Source organism: Nyctereutes procyonoides, unplaced genomic scaffold, assembly GCF_905146905.1.
Source record: "Nyctereutes procyonoides isolate TBG_1078 unplaced genomic scaffold, NYPRO_anot_genome, whole genome shotgun sequence".
Classification (NCBI taxonomy): domain Eukaryota; kingdom Metazoa; phylum Chordata; class Mammalia; order Carnivora; family Canidae; genus Nyctereutes; species Nyctereutes procyonoides.
In genome coordinates this window covers 69,319,082-69,343,184 of record NW_026575126.1, presented here as the reverse complement: position 1 = coordinate 69,343,184, position 24,103 = coordinate 69,319,082, and the positions used below count along the sequence as shown (strand labels likewise).

The following is a 24,103-nucleotide window of genomic DNA, read 5'->3' as shown; positions in this document are numbered from 1 at the left end:
GGCGCGCTTACGTAGAAGGGGGCTGGTGGGAGTAGCACTGCTTTCCCCGGACCCTCCCCTCTAACTGATAGGATAGCGTGGGGGGGCGGTGGCGGCAATGAGAGGAAGAGCCCTCCCAGACATCCCAAGGGCCCCCAGGAGCCAGACAGGAAACAGCCTCGGGAAAGACAGCAGCCACCCCGGCCCAGCCCCAGGGGTCAGAGCTGCGGGCGACCAGGAGATCTCCAAGTGAGAGTGAAGACGGTGATTTGGGAAGCCATCCAGACCTTTTACTCTCTCGGTCCCACCTACCTTTTATTTACTCCTGTTTCGCTTTTCTCTATACTCCTCCCCATCTCAAACCAGTTGCCCCACTTCCCACAATTTCCTGCGCTAGGTTGCGCGCACAGTGGGTCCTCAATACCTAGTGTTTGATGAATGACTGTGTGACGTTCGCTCCAGGATCATCTAAGCTAGGGTCGCTGCCTGGAGGCCCAATGCGCCACCCTCCATCCTCAAAAGCTTCCCCCAAACGTGGTCCCCTGCGTCAAGGGTGGCGCTGGGCGCATCCAGAAGTCGAATCCGAAGTCCGCAGGAAGGTTGGAGCGGGCTTCGAGCGTGCGGTGTACATTTGCGCGCACGTCCGGGAGGCCCTCAGGGCTGCTGGATGTGCTTCTCGGCTGCCTGCCGCGTGCTGGGCCCGGACCTGCCCCGGGGGTCCCCGGGCCCCGGCCCCGACACGCGCGGTCCCCGTCACGGCGCACGGCCACGCTGCACGTCCGGGCGGTCCCCGGGCTCCGCGCCCGCCGCCCCTCCCCCTTCTCCAAACTTTCTCCCAACTTCCCGACCTGCCCAGCTCGGCGCCCCGCTCCGCTTCCCTCATGAATTATTCAGCAGCGCGCGCTCCAATCAGCGCGCCCGGGCCCCCACGCCGAGCCCCGGCTGGGGGAGGAGGGGAGCTCCCCCGCCCCCCGCTCCCCTCCCTCCCCGGCCAGGCGCCGCCCGGCCCAGTCCCAACCCGGCCCAGCCCCGGCCCGCCCGGCCCCGCGCCGCAGTCTCCCTCCCTCCCGCTCCGTCCCCGCTCGGCTCCCATCCTCCTGGCCGGCGCGGAGCGTCCTCGGCCCGGCGGCGCGAGCAGCACCACTCCTGGGAGGGGGGGAGACCGCGAGCGGCCGGCCCACCCCCAGCCAGCCGGGGCGGGACCCCGAGGCCCCGGAGGGACCCAGACTCCAGGCACGTCCCGCTCTGCGTCCGCTCCGAGCAGCCAGTGCGAAGACGCCCCCCGCCCGCCCGCGCGCGCGGCGGGGACGCGGGGCCACACCTGGGCGCCCGCATGGGCCCGCGTTGAGGGCCCGGACTGGGAGTCCCACGCGGGGAGTTGGTGTCTGCACTCTCGGGGGGGGTCCAGACCTGGGGGGGCTAGTGCCCCCCAAGCTCGGATCGGATCCAACCCGAGAGAGCCGGCGCCATGGAGCTCCGGGCTCTGCTTTGCTGGGCTTCGCTCGCCGCGGCTCTGGAAGGTGAGTTTCCCAGGGGGCACCCCGGCACTCCAGGGGCCCCCAAAGTTGGGCCTCGGAGTGAAGGGGCTGGCCACTCTGCTCTTACCCCGGTACCCCAACCCCGAACACTTCGGACCAATAGTGCTGGCCCGGGCGGGGGGCGGGGAGGAGGCGGCCCAGCGGGGAGTGGAGGTTTCTTTTGTTTGGGAAAGAGAAGAAGTGGAGCTCCGTCCCGGGACGTGCCTCTGCCCCAGCTTCCCAGACTCTTCACCCTGATTCCGCACGCCTTTTGCAGCCTTTCCTTTCTCCCCTACTCCAGTATCTTCCAAAGTTTCTGTCCCTTTTCCCACTTCTGCTAAACATGAGGCAACGTTTCTGGGATTTGCTGCAGACAAGGCAGAACTTTGTGCTAGGCCAGAAAACTGCCCCCACCCCCTATTCCTCAGCGTTCACACCTTGATCCTGCAGTTCTCCGCGCCTCTGGCAGGACGGCCACCGTCTGCACTCACTCTCCAAACGCCGGGATTTCTCCCAGAGCCACTGTCTCTGCTGGAATGAGGCCCCCCCTCCCTGGTTTCCCCAGGCTGCACCCTGGCCTTTTAAATGCTGTCTAGACCCCAGTCCGGCACCAGTCCTGCCCAAGTCCTGCCCAAGTCCCTTTCTGCACCCCTACAGGCCAGCAGAAACTGATCTTCACAGTCCCCATGGCACCTGAACTTAGCCTAACTGCCAATCTCTCTAAATTTCTGATTTTTCTGTATACCCTCCCCCGCACCCCAAATGTTTCTTCCCCTGTAAGTCTCTTCCCTCCCCTCACCCCCCTGGAGGGGGGAGCCAAGAGCCCTGTAAACCCTTCTCATAAGGCCCTAATCTCCTTTTCAGTGAGCTGCCTCCTTCCCCTCTTCACTGCCTAGTATCAAAGGGGTGGGGGGGGTCGTGGGGGTCTGCTGAGGAGGAGGAATCAAAAGCAGTTAGAAACCCATCTCCCCCAGCCTGGGCTGTGCTGCTCTGGGCCGAGGATCAAAGGCTGGAGATGGGGAGAGGGGACCCTTGCCCAGCTCTGAGAAAGAAGGGAAGAAGAAAGGCAAAGTAGGGAGAGCCCCCCCCCCAGTTCCCCAGGGCGAAGTGTGGTGAAAAGAGGAAAAAAAGGTGAAGGAGAAAGGCGAATGCTTCCATGCTGACACTTAAGTGCTTCCCAAGCCCGAGGCCAGTGCTAAGCCCATTACATTTTCTTCACCTTCCTAACAGCTTGGCAGTGGGAGAGGGACTGTTGCCCCCATTTTACAGATGGGGAAACTGAGGCTTAACGAGGCGTTAAGTCACCTGCCCGGGGCCACGTGCCCCCAGGGAGGTGGCAGGCGGGAGATAGAAAACAGAGAAGGGACAGCAACACTCTGAAAGGGAGGTGGACAGAGGGCAGGGGAGAGAGGTGAGAGGCAAGACAAGTGACAGATCAGACCAGGGTCTCTGAGCCGGAGAGAAAGTGAGGCTCTCAGAGCTTGAGGACAGCCCTGAAACAGACAGTGTGTAAATTGGAGACAGGAAAACACTATCCTGGCTGGAACAATGGAGGGTGGAGACGGCAGCCTCTAGCCACCCCTTCCCAGAACCCGGGCATCCTGTCCCCAGCATGCTGGGCTGGCTCCTACCACCCCCCCCTCGGGGGAACCAGGCCTCATCTGAGGCTGGCTGGGGGTCCTGCCTGACCCCTTGCCCTCCGGTGGACATCATTTGGTCCCTGGGAGGAGGCTGCCTGCCCCACCCACCCACCTTCCCTTCCCTCCTCTCCCACAGCCCCCACGGAGCAGGAGCCCTAGGGGGGAGGAACGGGGGGAGGAACGTGGGGAGGACCTGCTCCCAGGTGTGCTGCTGGATCTGCTGGGGGTCCCCCACATGGCACGGGCCTCCCTGGGGATTCCCCTGCCCTCCCTCCACCCTGCACTGCCAGGGCCTGTGATGTTTCTCCTAATCCCCCCTTTCCGCCAGAGCCTCACCCTCCCTCCCCCCTACACCCCTCCCATGAGACCCAGGCCGAGCCAGGTGTGTTCACCCCTCCATACACCCCTAAAATCTCCTCCCTTTCTCCTTCTCATAACTAAATCCAGATGTGAGGCCTCTGCAGGCAGGGGCCAGGGCGGGAACCCAAGCGTCCTGGCCTCTAGCACTTCCTCCTCTGACAGCAGTGAGCTCTTGGGGGGGGCGGGGCAGGGGGCGGGGGAGGGGCGTGGGGGGAGTAGGGCTGGACCTTATGAGCTCAGTACCACCCTCCAGGATCTGAAGGCCTGGAGGGTTTGGTCCAAAAAGGGGGTGTGGGCCCAGAAAAGAGGGGTGGAGTTGGGGGGAAGGAGGCAGCTGCTTTGAATATAGGGAAGGGACCATGGGTTGGCCACGAGGCTGGCCCTGTAAGGAGGGGTATCCCCGTGCCTACAGGTCTTTGCCCTTCTCAGGTCATGCCAGGTCCAGGGTCTAGTTCAACCCTGCCTGAGCTGCTTGGATCTTCTCCTCTTCTCAGGGACCAGCAGTTCTCAGAGGCCTAGATCTCGGAGTCCTGAGAGGGTAGCTGGGTGCCTGCCAGCTGTTAGAGGTGGGGTTGGCACTCAGAAAAAAAGCTGAGAAGGGGGAGCAGCAGAGGGCAGGGCTTGCTCCCCTGTTCCTCTCTCCACTCACCTGGCCCCAGTTGCACCAGCTTGGAGCCAAGAGGACCCACCTGTCTCAGGCAATTCCCAGGGATTTAGTCTTCCCGACGTCTCTCATCCAGTGCTGACTATCCATCTGTTCATTTGTCTGTCTGTCTTAGAGACCCTATTGAACACAAAGTTGGAAACTGCCGATCTGAAGTGGGTCACGTTCCCTCAGGTGGATGGGCAGGTAACAGCTGGGCCCAGGGGCCGGGACTTGGAGGGATGAGGGAGGAGGGACAAGGAGTGTCCATGCTGGCCCACTGTGCATACCATCAGCTGGAACAGATGTTCTCTGAGCCCTTTTGCTCTCAGAGGTCCCCTCCGTCTAGCACAGCCAACCTCCCACGGACCTCCCCTCCATAAACTGACCCCCTGCTCCCCACAGTGGGAGGAGCTGAGCGGCCTGGATGAGGAGCAGCACAGCGTTCGGACCTACGAGGTGTGTGATGTGCAACGGGCACCAGGTCTGGCCCACTGGCTGCGCACTGGCTGGGTCCCGCGCCGTGGAGCTGTCCACGTGTACGCCACACTCCGCTTCACCATGCTTGAGTGCCTCTCCCTGACGCGGGCTGGCCGCTCCTGCAAGGAGACCTTCACCGTCTTCTACTTCGAGAGTGATGCTGACACGGCCACAGCCTTCACACCAGCCTGGATGGAGAACCCCTATATCAAGGTACATGGGCACATGGGGTGCAGCGGTGGGCCAGCGTGGGGCTGGGCTGGGTCTGTAGTCTCAGGTGAGCTTCCAGGGTCCTGGGCCGGGGCACTGGGGCCTGGAAGCAGGAGGCTCCAGTCCGGGGAGGGAAGAACGTGGTCTACTATGTGGGGTTGAGCTGCCACCCTGGCCCCCAGGGAGGTTGTCGAGGCCACCCTCTGCCACGTCCCACATTCTCCGAGTACACGTTGCCTTTCATAAAGAGACCTTCTATGCATCTGCTAATGCCTCCTTTCTGTTCCTTCTACCCAGTTCCTACTTGTCTCAGAAGCTTCAGCTCCCCTGGGATGCCTCTGCTATGGTGCCTGCCCTGTCATAGGCACTTTACCTGTCATAGATCTTTTTTTTTTCCTTTTCAAAGATTTTATTTATTTATTCATGGGAGACACACACACACACAGAGAGAGAGGCAGAGACTCAGGCAGAGGGAGAAGCAGGCTCCATGCAGGGAGCCCGATGTGGGACTCGATCCCGGGGCTCCAGGATCACACTCTGAGCCAAAGGCAGATGTTTAACTGCTGAGCCACCCAGGCGTCCCACCTGTCATAGATCTTATCATGCTTTTAACACCTATTACCTTCATTTTGGTTTCCTTGGCTCCAAGCCCAGGGCCCGGCTCAGAGTAGGTGTTGATAAATGTCTGTAGGATGAGTGAACAGAAAGGGAGTACAGGATGGAGGCTGGACACATCATAGGACCTCAGTAAGCGTCAATGGGTAATGTTAGGGCATGCTGGGAAAGGTAGCAAAATGGCTCTGGAACAGGAACTGAGGTGATCATGGACAGGGTGAGCTGGGAAGACGAGAATAGCCCACCTACCGGGTCTTTGGAGAGTGGAGGACAGCTGCAATGAGTCTCTTTCCTCACCTGGCAGGTGGACACCGTGGCTGCTGAGCACCTGACCCGGAAGCGCCCTGGGGCTGAGGCAACAGGGAAGGTGAACATCAAGACGCTGCGTCTGGGCCCACTCACCAAGGCTGGCTTCTACCTGGCCTTCCAGGACCAGGGTGCCTGCATGGCCCTGCTCTCCCTGCACCTCTTCTATAAAAAGTGCTCCCAACTGACTGTGAACCTCACATACTTCCCGGAGACGGTGCCTCGGGAGCTTGTGGTGCCTGTGGCAGGGAGCTGTGTGGCCGACGCCGTCCCCACTCCTGGCCCCAGCCCCAGCCTCTACTGCCGGGAGGATGGCCAGTGGGCTGAGCAGCCGGTCACGGGCTGCAGCTGTGCTGCTGGCTTCGAGGCCGCAGAGGGGAATACCAGGTGCCGAGGTAAGGGCTGGTGTCTTTTCCGTAAAGCTTGCCGCACATCCGTGTGGGCAGGGTCCTGTACCCTCACTCTTGGATTCAATCGAATTTCCATTTTGAACATTGTTCATTCTCAAGGGCACTCAGAGCGCCCGTTTCAGAGCCCCAGCATAGGTCTGAGCTCTTCCACCCTCTTTCTCCTCATTATGTTTCACATCTTTCTGTATGAGGGATGCAAGGGTGTCCTCAGCATGGGGGGACCTTGTTGGACTTTGAGGGCAAAGGCATCTATAGTCTCTATTTCTTGCTCATTATGGGATTCTTTTTTTTTTTTAAGATTTTATTTATTTATTCATGAGAGACACAGAGAGAGAGAGAGAGAGGCAGAGGGAGAAGCAGGCTCCATGCGGGAGCCTGACGTGGGACTCGATCCTGGGTTTTCAGGATCAGGCCCTGAGCTGAAAGCAGTGCTAAACCGCTGAGCCACCCAGGCTGCCCAACATTATGGGTTTCCTCTAACTTACTGATACTGAATTCTCACTTAGCTGTTTCTCTAGAGCAGGCATTCAGAACCTGGGTTTTGTAGATAGAAAGTAAGGGATCTAGGAACTTGGGTAGAGAAAAAAAAATGACCTAATTGTCACTCACCTCCACCTGAAATTGGCCTTGCATGTGGAATGACAGTGATAGAGGCCAACGGTTCACAGTAGGACTGAGACTTGCACATCCTTCCAATCATGGCTGTTTTCTCAGCCTGTTAAAAATTAGGCAAGAATGTCCAAATGCCATTTTTTTGCTTATCATGACTTTAGGATTACAGGGGCTGCTCTATCTTGTAAATAAAGAAACACATGTACTCCTAAGGCACGAACTTGTTTTCTTCATGTTTTTGGTCATTGCATTTCTTTTTTTTTTTTTTAAGATTTTATTTATTTATTCATGAAAGACATAGAGACACAGAGGGAGAAGCAGGCTTTCTGCAGGGAGCCCGATGGGGGACTCGATCCCTAGACCCAGAATCGTGCCCTGAGCCGAAGGCAGACACTCAACAAAGGCAGATGTTTAACCGCCGGGCCACCCAGGCATCCCTTTTTTGAATACTCTATTTATTTATATGAGAGAGAGAGAGAGAGAGCATGCTTGCACAAGCAGGGGGAGGGGCAGGGGTAGAAGGAGAAACAGGCTCCTTGCTCGATACCAGGACCCCAAGATCATGACCTGAGCTGAAGTCAAGATGCTCAACTGACTGAGCCACCCAGGTACCCTGTGGTGTGCATTTAACAACATAGATCTGAGCAGGGACCTCTTGGTTTCACCTGGCAGCCACAGGGTGTGGCAGTGGCCGGGTGGTAGTGTTGAGGTCAACAAAGCTTCAAATCCCTGATTTGTAGGGAGGGTCTCCTTCTTCTCTTAGATGTTAGGTTTTTGAGTTCTTCCCTCCCTGTACCCCACTTTGCACTCCATGCACCCTTAAGAGCAGCTGAATGTTTTCGATAATCATTGTCTCTCTTTCAGCCTGTGCCCAAGGCACTTTCAAGCCCTTGTCCGGGGAGGGGTCCTGTCAGCCGTGTCCAGCCAACAGCCACTCCAACACCATCGGCTCACCCATGTGCCAATGCCGCATTGGGTACTTCAGGGCCCGCACAGATTTCCGGGGAGCACCCTGTACCAGTAAGTGACCAGTGACCCCTGAGGTGGCGGGTGGACACCTACCATAGCCCCCAGCCTCCCCAGCCTTCCTCCTATTGGCCCTGGCCTGCTGATGCCCAGCCAAGATAAGAAGCCAGTGAGGATACCTGTGTACCTTGAGGTGCTTCCCTGATGCTTGAGTCAGCCTCTGCCTCCCTGGTGTCCCACAGCGCCACCCTCTGCTCCCAGAAGTGTGGTTCCCCGCCTGAATGGCTCCTCCCTGCGCCTGGAGTGGAGTGCCCCCCTGGAGTCCGGGGGCCGAGAGGATCTCACCTATGCTCTGCGCTGCCGGGAGTGCCGCCCTGGGGGGTCCTGTACACCCTGCGGAGGAGACCTGACTTTTGACCCTGGCCCCCGGGACCTTGTGGAACCCTGGGTGGCAGTTCGTGGGCTGCGTCCAGATTTCACCTACACCTTCGAGGTCACCGCCTTGAACGGGGTGTCCTCTCTGGCCACTGGACCTGTCCCATTTGAGGCTGTGAATGTCACCACTGACCGTGAGGGTGAGATGGGGAGCTGGTGGTCAGCTGGGAGGGATGCAGATGGCCTGAAGGGAAAAAGGCAGGGGCAGGACAGTGGGGTTGCTGGGAAGCATGGAACGTCAGGACTTGCAGGGCGAGAGGCAAGCAGAAGAGAAAAAGAGGTGCAGACTTCAGGACGGGGTAGAGAGTCAGTGGGAGCCCTTGAAGCAGCTGGAGATCTGAGACAAGTGTAGCCAACAGAGGCAGAGCTGGGAAAGTTAAAAGACAGACTTGCCGTGTGCAAATATCCTAATGGGTCGTCTCCCTCACAGTACCACCCCCAGTGTCCGACATCCGGGTGACACGGTCATCGCCCAGCAGCTTGAGCCTGGCCTGGGCTGTTCCCCGGGCCCCCAGTGGAGCTGTGCTGGACTATGAGGTCAAGTATCACGAGAAGGTGAGACCCAAACTCGCCCCTAGGGTTTGGGGTGGGCCGTGGGATGTGTTCTGGGGGCTGGCTGAATTACAGGGATCTGAGAAGTGTTTGAATTTCAGCTGTGCTGAGTACTAGCTGTGTGACGTTGGGCCAGCCCCCTTGGCCTCCCTGAGTCCAACATCCCCAATGTAAAACAGTTGTAGTAATAATACCGACCCCACAGAATTGCTGTGAGGATTAAATGCTATAACGAAAGCCAAACACTTGCCACATAGCAGAACCACGATGCAGAGATGGGGACACAGGGTCTGGGAGGGGGAGAGGTGGGAAGAGCAATGGAAACCAGAGAGCCCTGGCTTATGGCCAACCCTTCCTCCTCTGGGACAGGGCACAGAGGGCCCCAGCAGCGTGCGGTTCCTGAAGACGTCGGAAAACCGGGCAGAGCTGCGGGGACTGAAACGGGGAGCCAGCTACCTGGTCCAGGTGCGGGCACGCTCTGAAGCCGGCTACGGGCCCTTTGGCCAGGAGCACCACAGCCAGACCCAGCTGGACGGTGAGCCCCGGGACCAGGGCGTCGGCCAGGGTACTGCCCCTCCATTGCATAGGGGGCCTTGCCTGTGCCCTCGAAGGACCCCTGAAGTCACATTCCTGTGCTCCGTCAGCCCTGAGGCATTTTGGCCTGTGGAGGGGAGCATAGGCTGCAGAAACCAAACCAGCAGCACGGAGGGAAGACCTGCCCAGTGGCTTTCCAGCTGTGTGACTCTCCGCCAAAGCCTGACCCTTAAGCCCCACCCCGCCTCCCCAGATTGGAAATAGCACGAGGTCTCTCTCACAGCCTCCAAAGGATGAACTGAGGTGACACCTATTTTTTTTTAAAGATTTTATTTATTTATTCACAAGAGACACAACAGAGAGAGAGGCAGAGACACAGGCAGAGGGAGAAGCAGGCTCCATGCGGGAAGCCCGGAGGTGACACTGATTCATTATAATATGCTTGTTGGCTGAGAGACTTTCAAACCTTTGAATGGTTTGAGGCACGATTCACATACCATACAATTAATTCACCCATTTAGAGTGGTTTTTCATATGTCAAGAGTTGTGTGACCATTGCCACAATTAATTTTAGGATATCACAGCATCCAAGGAAAGATACTGCCTCAATCACCCGCACCCCTGGCAAACACAAATTTACCTTCTGTGTTTATGGATTTGCCTCTTCTGGGCATTTCATACAAATGGAGTCCTACACTGCAGCTTCTTCCTTCACTGGGCACAACATGTGCCAGGTTCGTCCACATTTGGGGTGTGTAGCACTTTTTATGGCTGGAAGATATTCCATCGTATAGCAATAGCCTGTTTTATTTGTCCATTTGTCCATTTCATCTGTTGACGGACATCTGAGTTACTTCCACGTTTTGGTTACGGACCTTTTCATTTTTAGCTTCTGGGACCTTCTGTGGTCACCATTATTTATAACTGAACAAAATCAAGCCTGCTCTGGCTGTAACAAGGCTGGGAAACTTCCTTGCGGAGGTGCCCACGCTGCTGGAAAGCAATACCTCAAGCCTTGCAGCTGGTTGCAGGGTCCCTGGGGGCCGTCAGCTTCTGATCGCGGGTTGTTCTGTCCCAGAGAACGAGAGCTGGCGGGAGCAGCTGGCCCTGATCGCGGGCACAGCCGTCGTGGGTGTGGTGCTGGTCCTGGTGGTCATTGTCATTGCTGTTCTCTGCCTCAGGTAAGGACTCTGGGCACCTGGAGGCCCGTGGGGAGGCCCATGTAGATGACCAACTACCCTCTTGCTCCAGGGAAGCCTCCTTCCGTGCCCTCAGAATACTTATTTCCCCTTGGAAGCTTTTCTGACCCCCCCGCCCCCGCTCCTCCTGTGCCCATCCTGTCCCTCTGGGAACTCGAGATGTGTTGAGTCCATTTACCGTTTCTTTCCCGTCGGCCACAGGAAGCAGAGCAACGGGAGAGAAGCTGAGTACTCGGACAAGCATGGACAGTACCTCATCGGGCACGGTGGGTAGGCTTGTCCTGAGGGAAACGGGACTGGGGCAAGAGGTGGGAATCTGGGCATCTGAGTGCAGGGGGAGGCTACCTCTCAGTTAATGGGAGCCCACATGATTTCTCAGGTACTAAGGTCTATATTGACCCCTTCACTTATGAAGACCCCAATGAGGCTGTGAGGGAATTTGCGAAAGAGATCGACGTTTCCTATGTCAAGATTGAGGAGGTGATCGGCGCAGGTGAGAGGGAAGGTGGACACCCAGGGTCTGGGCTGGGGAGTCGGAGGGTGGGGGGCGCGGCGCGAAGCAGGGCTGACTCTTGGCATCCTTTCTGAAGGTGAGTTTGGCGAGGTGTGCCGGGGGCGGCTCAAGGCCCCAGGGAAGAAAGAGAGCTGTGTGGCTATCAAGACCCTGAAAGGGGGCTACACAGAGCGGCAGCGGCGGGAGTTCCTGAGTGAGGCTTCCATCATGGGCCAGTTCGAGCATCCTAACATCATCCGCCTGGAGGGCGTGGTCACCAACAGCGTGCCTGTCATGATCCTCACCGAGTTCATGGAGAATGGCGCTCTGGACTCCTTCCTGCGGGTAAGCCCCCGGCTCCTAGCCTTCTGGGTCCTCCCATATTCCCCCAGCACAGCCAAGGAGCTCAGAATCAGGACAGGTGGTAGGGTGCACATCATACCCCCAATGCCCTTTGTTCTCCCTGGAGGGAGTTCCCAGGACAGCTTGAGTTCCCAGGACTGGCCTTTCCTGTGTCTCTGAGTGGAAAAGGCCTGTCTGTGGGGCCAGCAGACCCGGGATTTGGAGGGGTGGTCATTTGTCCTCTTGACAAATACTTCCTGAGCACCATCTGGTGCCTCAGCCATTGTCCTAGGTCTTGGGAATAAAGCCATGAACATCTCTGCACTTGACAGTGTGGTGGAGACAAACAAGCTTTTAAAAAACAGGGCAGCCCTGGTGGCTCAGTGGTTTAGCCCTGCTTTCAACCCAGGGCCTGATCCTGGAGACCTGGGATTGAGTCCCACATCAGGCTCCCTGCATGGAGCCTGCTTTTCCCTCTGCCTGTGTCCCTGCCTCTCTCTCTCTCTCTCTCTCTCTCTCTCTCTCTCTCTCTGTCATGAATAAATAAATAAAATCTTTAAGAAAAAAAACAATAAAAAACAAATACTTTGGAGAAGTGACTAGAGATGATGGGGAAGAGCTTACTTTATTTTTGTCACTTAAACAGGTTTTACTCAATACTATTTTATTTTTTAACTTTACATCCTTTTTAAAAAAGCAAAACATCTTCCTACAGAGCAAAATAGCATTACACTTAACAGAATTATGATGCTTCCTTGGGATCATCCAATACCCAGTTAACATTCCCATTTCCCTAGTTGTCCCCCCACACAGCTCTTCTCCTGGTTTCTCCAAACTGGGGTCCAGTTCACCATCAAACATTGCACCCTGTGGCTATTTTTTTTTTTTTGAGCCTCTTCAAAATCCAGGGCAGTCCCTTATTGTGATACTGACATGCTGAAAAGCTGGGCCTCATCCCCTTGAATGTCTCACCTTCTGGATTTATCAGCCTCTTCCCTGTGGGGTCATTTAGCTTGTTTCTCTAGTTCCTTTAAGGGAAGATATATCTAATGTTCTAATAAGTCCAAAAATAAATATCCATGGCCAGCCTACATCAGGGATGCTGTGTATCTTGCATGGCACCCCAACCAGAGATAGGCTACCTGGCTGTTACCAGGAGAGCTGCCAAGGCAGGCCCTGAGTATTGTGATAACAGCCTGACCTTCCACTGTCAACATAAGAGTCTGTTCCATTGGTATCAGACAAAGGTCCAGTTCCCAGGAGGGGAAAGGGATCTATTTTAGAAGAAATGATATTTGGGGGGCAGCCAGGTGGCTCAGCGGTTTAGCATCTGCCTTCAGCCCAGGGCATGATCCTGGAGACCCAGGATCGAGTCCCACTATCAGGCTCTGGGCATGGAGCCTGCTTCTCCCTCTGCCTGTGTCTCTGTCTCTCTCTGTCTCTGTCTCTCCTGTCTGTGTGTGTCTCTCATGAATAAATAAATAACATCTTAAAAAAATAATAATATTTGGGTAGATGGGAAAGAGCCAACCATGAGAGGATGGGAGGGAGAAGCACACTAGGGGAACCAGAGTGGGCAGGAACCCGACATATTCAAGAAGCAGAAAGGCCTAGGTGGCTCAGTCAGTTAAGCATCTGACTGTAGCTCAGATCATGATCTTGGGGTCCTGGGATTAGGCTCCAAGTCAGGCTCCCTGAGCAGTGGGGAGTCTGCTTGTCCTCCCTCTGCCCTTCCCCCTGCTCATACACATACTTGCTCTCTCTGTCAAATAAATAAATAAATAAATAAATCTTTTTAAAAAATGGCAGAAAGGCCAGTGAAATTAACCCAAGCAGAGGAGCAGAGGTAGATCTCGATGTACATGGTGGTCAGACCACATGAATCTCGTGACCTTAGTAAGGAATTTGGATTTGATTAGAAGTTCAAGGGGAAGGCTTTGGAGGGATTTCAGCTGGAGGGAGGTGGTTTTAGGAGCTCCTTTTGGTGGTGTTAGGGAGCAAGAGCCAGGAGCCAGTGAGAAGACCTACAGTCCTTTGAGGTGTAAGGTTTGCAGCTGGGTGGGGAGAAGTAGCTGGATTTGGGACATGTTTTGGAGGCAGGTCCAACAGAAACCTCCTGATGGATTGTAAGTGGCAGGTGACAGAGAGAGGAATCACAGAGACTCCAGAGTCTGGCCTGAGCATCTGGCCAGCGGTGTTTCCACAAGGTGAGATCCCAGGCCTGGAGAAGGTGCAGGCTTGGAGGATAGGTTCAGAATTCAGGTTTTGGACTCTGACCCTGGCACTATGGCTGCCAAGGGTCCCTGCATGCTTGCTGAACCCAGAAGATGGGATTCTTTTTTTTTTTTTTTTAAGATTTTATTTATTTATTCATGAGAGACAGAGAGAGAGAGGCAGAGACACAGGCAGAAGGAGAAGCAGGCTCCACGCAGGGAGCCCGATATGGGACTCAATCCCGGGACTCCAGGATTATGCCCTGGGCCGAACGCAGGTACTAAACCACTGAGCCACCCAGGGATCCCCAAGAAGATGGGATTCTTTCACTGTGACTGGCTGGCTGGCTTATCTGGTGAGAATAGACTCTGTAAAGGTCAAGGTCAAACTTTCTGTCTTGGTTTTGGTGCTGTCTCAGTGTCTCGCAAGCTACATACAGCTGGTCCAAAAGGGCTGAGCAAGGATGCTCTGGTTCAGTTCAAATGCATCTACACCTGTAGACTGCCCAGAGCACACTCCAACTGTCGGAACTCTGTTGCTGTCATAAAAAGAACATACTTAGATCAAAAGCATTTGTTGAGTATGCCTTGGACATAGAGCTCTGTACTAGACTAAATAGAAGAAAATGTTAAAGCAATCTCCTTACAATCTTTTTTAAGATTTATTTATTTACTTCAGAGAGAGAGAAAGCATGAGCAAGTGTGAGCAAGACCAGGTGGAGGGGAGGGGCAGAGGCAGAGGGAGAGAGAATCGTTAAGCAGACTCTGTGATGAGTGTGGATGAGGGGCTTGATCTCACAACCCTGAGATCATGACCTGAGCTGAAATCAAGAAGCATGCTTAACCGATGAGCCACCCAGGAGCCCCTTCTTATAATCTTTTTTTTTTTTAAGATTTTACTTATTTACTATTTATTCATGGGAGACAGAGAGAGAGAGAGAGAGAGAGAGGCAGAGACACAGGCAGAGGGAGAAGCAGGCTCCATGCAGGGAGCCTAATGCAGGACCTGATGCTGGGTCTCCAGGATCAGGCCCCGGGCCAAAGGTGGCACTAAACCACTGAGCCACCCGGGCTGCCACCCTCCTTATAATCTTAAGTGTCATGTCAGTTTAGTGCAGTGAGAGCTGAGAGCTCAGGGTAAGAGAAAAGCAGGGGACTTACCTGGGAAGTCAGCAGGCCTGCCCTGCAGGTGAGTGTGAGATGGGTCTTCAAGTGGCAGATAAGGTTTAGGGGGTGGAAGACCAGGGGAATGGCAGGTGAGCTGCCCTAACTGCCCTCTCCCCTGTCCGATCTCCAGCTCAATGATGGGCAGTTCACTGTCATCCAGCTGGTGGGCATGCTTCGGGGCATCGCCTCTGGCATGCGGTACCTTGCTGAAATGAGCTATGTCCATCGAGACCTGGCTGCCCGCAACATCCTGGTCAACAGCAATCTTGTCTGCAAGGTGTCTGACTTTGGGCTTTCCCGGTTCCTGGAGGAGAACTCTTCTGATCCCACCTATACAAGCTCTCTGGTGAGGCTAGGGGACCCAAGTATGAACTGGGTTCTTAGACGCAGGTGGGGAGGGAAGGTTGGAAAGGTGGGAGGCAGAGGGATTGGTAGTTCCAGTTCAGGGACAGGATATAGGCACAGACCAGGGAGAGGACAGTCAGCTTAGGTAGGGAACCCAACTTCCAGTGTCCAGGAAAAGAAGAGAGTTGAAGAGCTGCGTGTCTGAGTTCCAGAGAGAAGGGAGACCTGGGGAAAAGGCAAAGGCAGGGGGTAGAATGCCTGGGTCCAATAAGTTCCTCAGCTCACCTTTTCCTCTTCCATCTTTAGGGTGGAAAGATTCCCATCCGATGGACAGCCCCCGAGGCCATTGCCTTCCGGAAGTTCACATCTGCTAGTGATGCATGGAGCTACGGAATTGTGATGTGGGAGGTCATGTCCTTTGGAGAACGGCCATACTGGGACATGAGCAATCAGGATGTAAGTGTCCCATGGTCCCACCAAGCTTTCCTGAACGTTCTCTCGCTGGGGATATGGGGTAGGGAGTGGGGTCCCCAGAGAGCTCATCACTGTTGGGTCCTTGAGGCACAAAATTGAGTTGTTTCTGTATCCAAGACTTTCATACAGCATATCTGGTCACAGAAGGACACGGAGGAGGAGAGCAGGGTTGGGAAGTTACCCATCTAGATCATGGCCCAAGAGCCACTGGGGCATCAAGCCCCAGCCAGCTTTGGTCCCAGCCAGGAGGACCCTGGATCTGCCATTCTCTGGTCTATGGCACCTCTCCCAGCATCTGCTAAGTCACCATCTTCTGGGGGTCCTTTGGCATTCTTGTTCTCCCTGGGAGATCCTCACCCAGTGCTTCTACCTGTCATTCTAGGTGATCAATGCCATTGAACAGGACTACCGGCTGCCCCCGCCCCCAGACTGCCCCACTTCCCTGCACCAGCTCATGCTGGACTGTTGGCAGAAGGACCGGAATGCACGTCCCCGCTTCCCCCAGGTGGTCAGCGCCCTTGACAAGATGATCCGGAACCCGGCCAGTCTCAAAATTGTGGCCAGGGAGAATGGCGGGTGAGGACCCCGGAGGGTGGGCCTCCTTCCTGCACTCTGCCATCACTCGAGAACCCCTCCTTCCCCCTCAGAAGTATCCAGCCCTCTGGCGTTATGTGGGCTTGTTCATTGTCCCTGTCCACTGCTCCAAGTCTGGGTGCAAAGTCCCCACCTTGACGTAGCCTAGGAATTCAGTGCACCCTTCTCCATCCTTGCCTTACAGGGCCTCACACCCACTCCTGGATCAGCGGCAGCCTCACTACTCAGCTTTTGGCTCCGTGGGTGAGTGGCTTCGAGCCATCAAGATGGGACGATACGAAGAAAGTTTTGCAGCTGCTGGCTTTGGCTCCTTCGAACTGGTCAGCCAGATCTCTGCTGAGTAAGTCATGGTGGTTGAAAGCCAAGCAGTCTAAGGGGTACCTGGGGACCAGAATCAGGCTGGCGAGTTTAGCAGGAACCTTTGAGGGCACCTCCTGGTGCCAATTCTGTTATTGAGAGCACCCCTAAAGTAACAGCCCCTGGGGGCTGAGAGCCCAGGGGATCTTCCGGGCCAGCAGTGCCTACCTCACCCCTGGGCCATCCTGCTCCTGTCCTGCCATGGGTATTTATCTTGGTGCATCTATCTACATTCCAGACTCTGCTCTCACATTAACAAAGTGTCAACTCTGGCTGTTTTCCCACCCATAAAAGGAGAAGGTTGGATTAGGTTTCAGAGATCATTTCCAACTTTAATATTAAATGGTTTTATGGTTCCAATGCCTCCCAAACACTGTGTTTGCCTCTTTGGCCTTTCTGGTTTTCTACGTTTCTGCCTTCCCATGTCCCGCCCAGGCTGTCTTCTCAGCCCAGGTTTGAATAACACATGGAAGGAAGAGAAATCTGGAACCAGAGAGTGGGAGGCGTCCCCCCTGCCCCCCCCCCCACTGGGTAGGTCACGGGCCCCCTGCTCCCTCCCTTGTTCCAGCAACGCCCTGACACTGGTCCTTACTCTCCATTTCCCACCGTTGCCTTTTTCCCTTATCTCAGGCTCCAGGCCTCAGGATGGGGGTGGGGGGTGGCCGCTGCTCCCCTGCTCATTTTCCCTCCACCCGCCCCTTCCTCCCCACCCGCTCTTCCTCTCTCAGGCCTTTTCCTTCTGACTTCTTTCTCCTCTAGAGCAATCTGTGCAGCCCCTTCCCCCAACCTCATTTTGTGCGCTTTTCTCTCATTCGTTCCTCCTCGCTGATTTCTCTGCCTTTCCCTAATCCTTGCTGGAGCCCCAAGCGGCAGCCCCCCACCTCCCACCTCTGGCCAGCCAGGCTCGGATACCTAGCCCCACCCTCTACTGCGGCTGCGCAGAAGGACTGTCAGCCTCCTGCTCCTAAAGCCTCTGGAAACTGCCCGCCCCTGTTGGCAACTAATGACGTGTGCCCCTCCCCTGCTGGCCCTCTGATTGGCTGACGGTCCTGAGGCGGGGTCTGGTGTCTGGAGCTAAGAGCCTCCCCAGGAGCCCTGTGGCCTCACCTAGCTCTCCCTTTTTCCCTAGGGACCTGCTCCGAATTGGAGTCACTCTGGCGGGACACCAGAAGAAAATCCTGGCCAGCGTCCAGCACATGAAGTCCCAGGCCAAGCCTGGAGCCCCAGGCGGGTCGGGAGCACCAGCCCCCCAGTACTGACCTGCACCTGATTGCCTGGCCCCACTGCTCCAGAGCGGCGGGCACTCGCAGCTTGGGGACACAGCTCCCCTTCTTCCTGGGGCAGAGTCGGATGGGGACCCAAGGGGCCTCTTTACCTGGGCCCCGTTGGATTGCACTTTGAACCCGTGGGGGTGGGGAGCTGGCAATTTTGAGAGGCAGGATTTGGGGATTCTGCCGTAGGAGCGAAGGAATCACATGCCCCCCCAGGCGGGAAGCTGGTCTCTCGGGACTGGGTGTGACCAGAGAGGAAGCGCCTGTAATCTGCAGCTTCCCCGGGATGGTCGGCACGATTCCCGCAGCCTCCCTCTGATCCCCAGCTAGGGCCTCACGTGCCCCCCTCACCATGAAGGGCCAATGCACTGCCCTGCAGACCAAAGAGAAGAGGGTGACCAGCCTGTGAGCTCAGGAGCGGAGCGGTCGCGCTGTGGCGGGAGGCGGGAAGGGGCGTCGTGGCCCAGGGACCAAATCATTGGACCTGGATGTCCCAACCTTGCTGCTGTCTTCCCGAACTCAGTTTCCCCTTGTAAATGCCCCCTCCCCCATCTGCTGCCTTCATATTGAAGGTTTTTGTTTTATTTTTTGTTTCTGTCTTATTCTTCCTGCCCCAACTCCTTTTTTGTTGTTTTTTGTTGTTTGTTTTTCTGCTGTCTTTGTCATAACTTTCTGTGTTGGGGGGGCCTGTTTCATTATTGTCTCCTTTGCCGAGGGTGAAACAGGAACTCATCGTGTCTGTTTCCAGAACAGTGCCTTGCTCACACCACAGCTCTCAGACACATTCCTGCCCCCAAGTACCCTCGCGCTGTGTCCATGAGGGGGAGTGGGGGGGGAGGTGGTGGTAGAAACTAGAGACAGACACCGGTGCTTGGAGGGGTTCTTAAATTATATTTAAAACAATTTTTTTTTGTATAAATAAAAGAAAATGGGAAGCTTTGCAGTCCTGGGGGCATTTGGGAGTGGGGGACCGACTAGGTTTCTGCCGAGAGCAGGACCTGGGTATGGGGGAGTGGTTGGAGGTCTGGAGACAGGGCTGTGGGGGGCTGCGGGCTTGCTTCCCGGCCCCAGGGTGTGTTTGAGGGGGTGGGGTGGGGGCAGTGGGAGATGAGTCATTGGCAGCTGCTTCTAACGGCTCCAGATGGCTCTGCCAAGAGCCCGGGGCACCTCCGGGGTGGGGCTCTCTCTCCCTCCCCTGTCCTGGTTCCCCAGCCCTGGTAGGGGGCCATGGGGGACTAGGGAAGCTTTGAGCTTATAGCCCCGCCCTGCAGCCCCTTGACATGGAAGAAGGGGGCATCAGAGGGGGCATCGGCTGGGGTGGAGGGGTTCCCTCAGATGAAGGGGCCAGATGTAGGCCAGATGTTGACAGCTAGGGTTGGTTTTGGAGGCAATGGGAAGAGTCTGCATGGGCTGTGGGGGAGGGGCAGAAAGCTGTAGTGAAGGATGTGGACCCCCCACGGGTACACACACTGGGCTGGGCCTAGTCGGGAAGACAATTCTCCCTTTCAAGGTGCTGCCCAGGCAAGTTCTCCCAGCCTCTTGGGAAGGGGAAGGGAAACTACCTGAGTGTCTGCTCCCAAACAGGAAGACAGCAATGGGGTCAAGCCCCTTTGAGTCTTTGTTCCTGTCTTCTGTTCCTTCCCTCCTGGTCTGCCCACACCAGGGTCACCTGCAGGGGTCAGCGCTCTTTAGCGGGGGTAGCCTTGCTGTTTCTGCCTCAGCTGTCCCTGTTGTGTTGGGGTCTGCAGGACCTCAAATCACAGCTTCTACCCTTCCCAGCCCAGGGAGCCCTGGGTGGTGATCCTGTCTGCGGTTTCCTACCAGTACCAGCCTCTTCTGGAGTCCCTAGTACCTTGGAACTTCTATCCCCTCCCTCGACCCATCACCCACGTTTTGTACACTTGAGGGTACGGGAGGGACTCTGTCCTGCCGAAGATGGAGGGGGTCTGGGTCCAGGGGCAGGAGGCCTATCTGGAGGATGCCAACCCCAGCCACCCCTTTCCCTGCCAACCAGACATCTGAGCTAGATAAGGTGACCTTAGTTCTTGAGGGGAGCAGAGGTCAAGGGGACAGGGGACAGATGAGTAACAGAGACAAAAGGTCAAAGATGAGGTGAAGAGAGCTCAAGTGGGGGTAGGTGTGTAGCAAGGAGGCCCACAATGCCCAGGCTAAAGCATGGCCAGCTCATGGGGCCCTCCAGCCGTGCCCAGCTCTAGAGCATGGGCTACACCCTGCCGCTAGCCTGGTCAGGGGCCATCCCTCCCTACCCAGGGCCCTCCCCCACCCAGGTGGGACCTCTGTTCCTTAAACAGGCAGCTGCAAAGTCATCTCAGAGAATAAGCACAGAACCCAGTGTCTTGCCTGCTTTGGCATCCCCCATCCCTTGGGATCTTCAAACCTGATCACCCCCACCCACAAGCTAGGACCTGCCTGATGGGCGGTGTGGGACCCTGGGAGAGAGGTCAGAATGTTTGCCCTTTGGCCTCAGGCTGAGGTGAGCTGGCCAGCCCTGCTAGGATGGGGCACAAACTCCTGGGCACCCTGGATCCCACCAGCAGTTGCTATAGTAGCCCCTAGACCCTTTGGAGAAAGGTATGTGTGCAGAAGGTGGGGGCCTCCTGAGGGTCACAGGCAGTCTTGCCCTTCCTAAAAAGCTACATTCCCCATCCTTAGCCAGCACCCAGTGATTAGATCTCATCGTTAGAGATGTCTGGGTGGCTCAGCGGTTGAGCGTCTGCCTTCGGCTCAGGTCATGATACCGGAGTCCTGGGATCAAGTCCTGTATTGGGCTCCCCACAGGAAGCCTGTTTCTCCCTTTATGTCTCTGCCTCTCTGTGTCATGAATAAATAAAATCTTTTAAATAGAAAAAAAATAAATGTCAGCGTCCAGGATCATCTTCCACTAGCCCTGGATTCCTGTGAAGAGGGACAGTGCAGCTTTTTCTCCTGTTTCCAGAGGCTGGAGGGCTGGAAGCCTCACCCCCAAGCAGCTTTGTCCAAAGAACAGGCCAAGAACAGCCCAACCTCGGTCCTCCTCCGGTCCCCCTCCACCCAGGACACTTTTGCAGGCACCTAGCTGTAGTCCTCCCCGACCTCCCGCACACTTGTGCCCCTCGCTCCTATCTCACCCCCCAAGACCCTTCCTCTACCACAATCATGGAAATTCACATTTCAAAAACATTTAGGGGCTCCTGGGTGGCTCAGTTAAGGGTCTGCCTTCAGCTCAGGTCATGATCCTGGAGTCCCAGGATCCAGTATCAGGGGGTGGGTCCACTTCTCCCTCTGCCTTCCTCCCCTGCTGCCCCCCACCCCTGCTCAAGTTCTCTCTTTCTCACTGTTTCTCTCTCTCTCTCAAATGAATAACATTAAAAAAGATACATTTTATTTTCTCTCATTTTTTGAGGACAATTCAAAACTGAGGGGCTTGAAGGGTATGTTCTAGAACAAAATCTGAGGAGAAAGCGAGCAAACCTGTATCAGAGGCAGACTCAGCTTCTAGCTGCTGGAGTTCTGGGGTGGGGATGGTTCTCACCAGTGTCTGCCAGCCTGCCTCTGCTCTAGCTCTGCGTTTTCTCCCTGGAGGTTGTGGGGAACAGAGAAGGGTTGGTGCCCGCTCCCCTGCTGACTCATCCTCACCCACCCCTGCTCATCCCCTTTCCCAGAACTCACCTCTTCCTCCTCCTCTTCTTCCTGGAAACACATGCCCTGGTCACGGCAGGCACTAAGACCAGCACTGGTACAAGCATCCCCAACAGGATGGCCACAAAGTTGGATGCTTCTGGGGTGCAGGGGACAGAACATAGGGACATGGGATAGAAGACATGGGGGAGGAGACACTCCCTTTGGATCCTAAGTGGCCACCCAGAAAGGACAGCAGCTCCTAATTTTCTGGGTGGGACTAGGTCTTCCTCCAGAAGGCTGTTGCTCCAAGGCCTCAGCACCATACCCCTAGGATCCTGTGTCTCTGGACACACAACTCTCATCAGCCTTGTTAAGGAGGTTGTTCAGCCAGCTGGTCCCCTCAAGTCCAGGGTACCATCTTGGCCAGTGCTTCTCAAAGAGCAGCCCTGGGATCATTTCCATCAGTCACTCAGGAGCTTGTTAAAAATGCAGATGTCTGGGCCCACTCCAGACTTACTGAATCTAAATTTCTGGATAGGGGGTGGCAGTGGGGGTGGGGGGTGGGGTGGAGGGTAGAGGAGGGGGAAGTCCTGAAAGGAACAGATTGAAAAAGCCACCCCCACCCCACCCTGGCCCACTCTGAGGGGAGATAAAGCTGGTGAAAAACCACTGGCCCTGAGGCTCAAGAGAAGTCCAGTTTTGGAAGAGGAGAGAAAATAAAAGTTACTGGGAAAGGTTTTGGTGGGACACAAAATGGGGAAATGAGAGTGGGGTGAGGCAAGACTAGAGAAGAGAGAAAAAAAAAAAAAAAAACTAGAGAAGAGAGCTGGGCTTCAGAGAGAGGATCCCAGAGTACAGCAGTCCTCCCTCACCGAGAGCTTGGCTTTCCACAGGCTCAGCCACCCACCATAACCCATGGTGCAGAAGCAGTTGGTCCTCCTCCTGACACAGCCTCACAAGGTCAACAGTAGCCTAATGCAGCAGCACAGGGCCTCGATCATTCACCCCAATTCATTCCCTCACCTCACCATCATCACAAGAAGGGAGAGTGCAATACAATTGGATAGTTTGGGAGAAAGACCACAATAGAGTGACTTTGATTACAGTCTATGGTTATAATTGTTCTATTTTGTCATTGCTGTTAATCTCTCATTGTGCCTAACTTGTGAATAAAACATCATCATTAGTATGTACATGTAGGAAAAAGCATGGGGTTCAGTATGGTCTGTGATTGGATGGGGTCTTGGCAAGGACTCTGCACAGATTAGCAGGGGCTACTGTACGTCAGTAGGGGACGGGTACAGGGACTCAGATTCTTTGAGAGCCCTCATTCTGCTGATTTCTAGGGATCATGTTATACTATTATGTTTTATATAATCTACATTATATGAATAATATACTATCTATCTGTTATAGACCTATAGTGCTTGCTTCGGCAGCATATATACTAAAATGTTATAGACCTATAATAGATATCTATTATACATTAATGTTCTATATATGGAGTAACGCTCCAGCAGCTAGTGGTAGGGAAGGGGCTGGGGGACACAGGGCCTGGGGTGAAGTTCTTACCTGGTTTTTGGGGAGGTAGCACATTCCGAGACTCTGTACAGAGGTGTCCCCCATAACCAAGCTCACACTCACAGGTGAAGTGGGTTCCCTGCTCCTGGCACCGCCCATCATTCTGACAGGGGTTCTGTAGACACGGGCTCTCTGTGAGGATGAAGGGAGTTATAGGGGTTCTAGGAGGATACCTGCAGCCAGACAGAGGGGAGGTCATAGAAAGCTAATGCCAGGAAAAGGCACCAGCACTGAGCCTAGCAGATAGCAGCTCTTTCCTCCCTCTGCGCTTCCCAAAAAAGGAAGCAAGAGCCGGATTGAGTGGTAAACTTCCTGACAGCAAGGGGGAGGGTCTCGAGCACAGGACCAGGAGGGACGATCCTCTGTGCAGCACCCCCTACCCCACTCAGAGTGGGGGCGGCAGCTTGAAGCAATGGGGAGGTCTGGGCTCACCTCGGAAGCAGCCGCGAGTGAGGTTCCCCAGGGTGCAGATCTCCCCAGCACGGCAGCTCAGTGGCTCACACAGCAGCACACCAGAGCTGGCACAGGTGCAGCGCTGGGAGCAGTCCTCAGTCACAAAGCTGTCACCGCGCTAGAGGGGGAGAAAGGCCGGGAGAAGGCCATCTGGCTTTTCCTCCCTTGCCCAGCTCTCCTGCCCCCATCAGGCCTCCCCTCCCAGCGTCCACCTGGTAGTAGACGCCGTTGTTGGTGCAGCCGCAGTGGGCCAGGGGAAGGCTCCAGGCACCGCTATAGACATAGCCGGGGAGGCTAGCACAGCCTTCCACGCAGGGCCCCTCACAGTCCCTGGGGGCTGCCAGGTTGGCACAGGAGGCTGGGCATGGCGTCATACAGCTCTGATAGACGGTGTTGGCCGGACATGCCAAGGCTGATGGGAAAGTCATAGTGAGCATGGTGGCTGGACTGGGGCCTACCCGACAGGTTCGGGGAATGTGGGGCTGGCAGCCGAATGGGGGCACAAAGTCAGCCACCAGAACACAGAGCTTGATAGAAGCCAAGGCCAGAAGAGTGGGCCGGCTGTGGGTGTCTTCCTGTCTGACATTAAGGTGTGCTAAGGGAGTGGAGGAGCAAAGCTGGGCACTGGCTAGGAGGAGCAGGATGGACTGATGAGGGGTGGGGAGGTGGAGGGTGTGCCTTCCTGGGTGGGGCAGAGAGGGAGGGTGGCTTGGGAGGACACAGACAGGGTGAGT

The 24,103-nt window shown here is 55.7% G+C and overlaps 2 protein-coding genes across 2 annotated transcripts in view; one reads left to right on the top strand and one right to left on the bottom strand.

The window, feature by feature from the left end:
• The first annotated feature begins 989 nt into the window (after nt 1-989).
• On the top strand, nt 990-18,649 carry EPHB4 (EPH receptor B4). The gene is made up of 17 exons (XM_055340994.1): nt 990-1,499; nt 4,276-4,346; nt 4,545-4,832; nt 5,749-6,145; nt 7,637-7,792; nt 7,981-8,313; nt 8,604-8,728; nt 9,095-9,260; nt 10,338-10,440; nt 10,660-10,724; nt 10,838-10,951; nt 11,049-11,296; nt 14,804-15,019; nt 15,325-15,474; nt 15,875-16,068; nt 16,271-16,426; nt 17,573-18,649. The coding sequence occupies exons 1-17, from the start codon at nt 1,448-1,450 to the stop codon at nt 17,700-17,702; spliced, it is 2,964 nt and encodes a 987-aa protein (XP_055196969.1). The 5' UTR covers nt 990-1,447; the 3' UTR covers nt 17,703-18,649.
• Nucleotides 18,650-21,197: 2,548 nt separating this feature from the next.
• Nucleotides 21,198-24,103, bottom strand: part of ZAN (zonadhesin) — a 38,268-nt gene continuing 35,362 nt past the window's right edge. The window contains exons 43-47 of the mRNA XM_055340298.1: nt 23,582-23,781; nt 23,349-23,487; nt 22,908-23,048; nt 21,384-21,492; nt 21,198-21,290 (exon numbers count right to left, since the gene is read on the bottom strand). Of these exons, the coding sequence (XP_055196273.1) occupies nt 21,272-21,290; nt 21,384-21,492; nt 22,908-23,048; nt 23,349-23,487; nt 23,582-23,781 (608 nt within the window). The 3' untranslated portion in view covers nt 21,198-21,271. The remainder of the gene's footprint in view (nt 21,291-21,383; nt 21,493-22,907; nt 23,049-23,348; nt 23,488-23,581; nt 23,782-24,103) is intronic.

Bases quoted from the DNA above. Each gene is read 5' to 3' on its own strand.
- EPHB4 (XM_055340994.1), top strand. From the start codon at position 1,448: ATGGAGCTCCGGGCTCTGCTTTGCTGGGCTTCGCTCGCCGCGGCTCTG. The intron at 8,729-9,094 runs GTGAGACCCAAA...CCTCTGGGACAG, and splicing joins AGGTCAAGTATCACGAGAAG to GGCACAGAGGGCCCCAGCAG. The intron at 10,952-11,048 runs GTGAGAGGGAAG...TCCTTTCTGAAG, and splicing joins TGAGGAGGTGATCGGCGCAG to GTGAGTTTGGCGAGGTGTGC.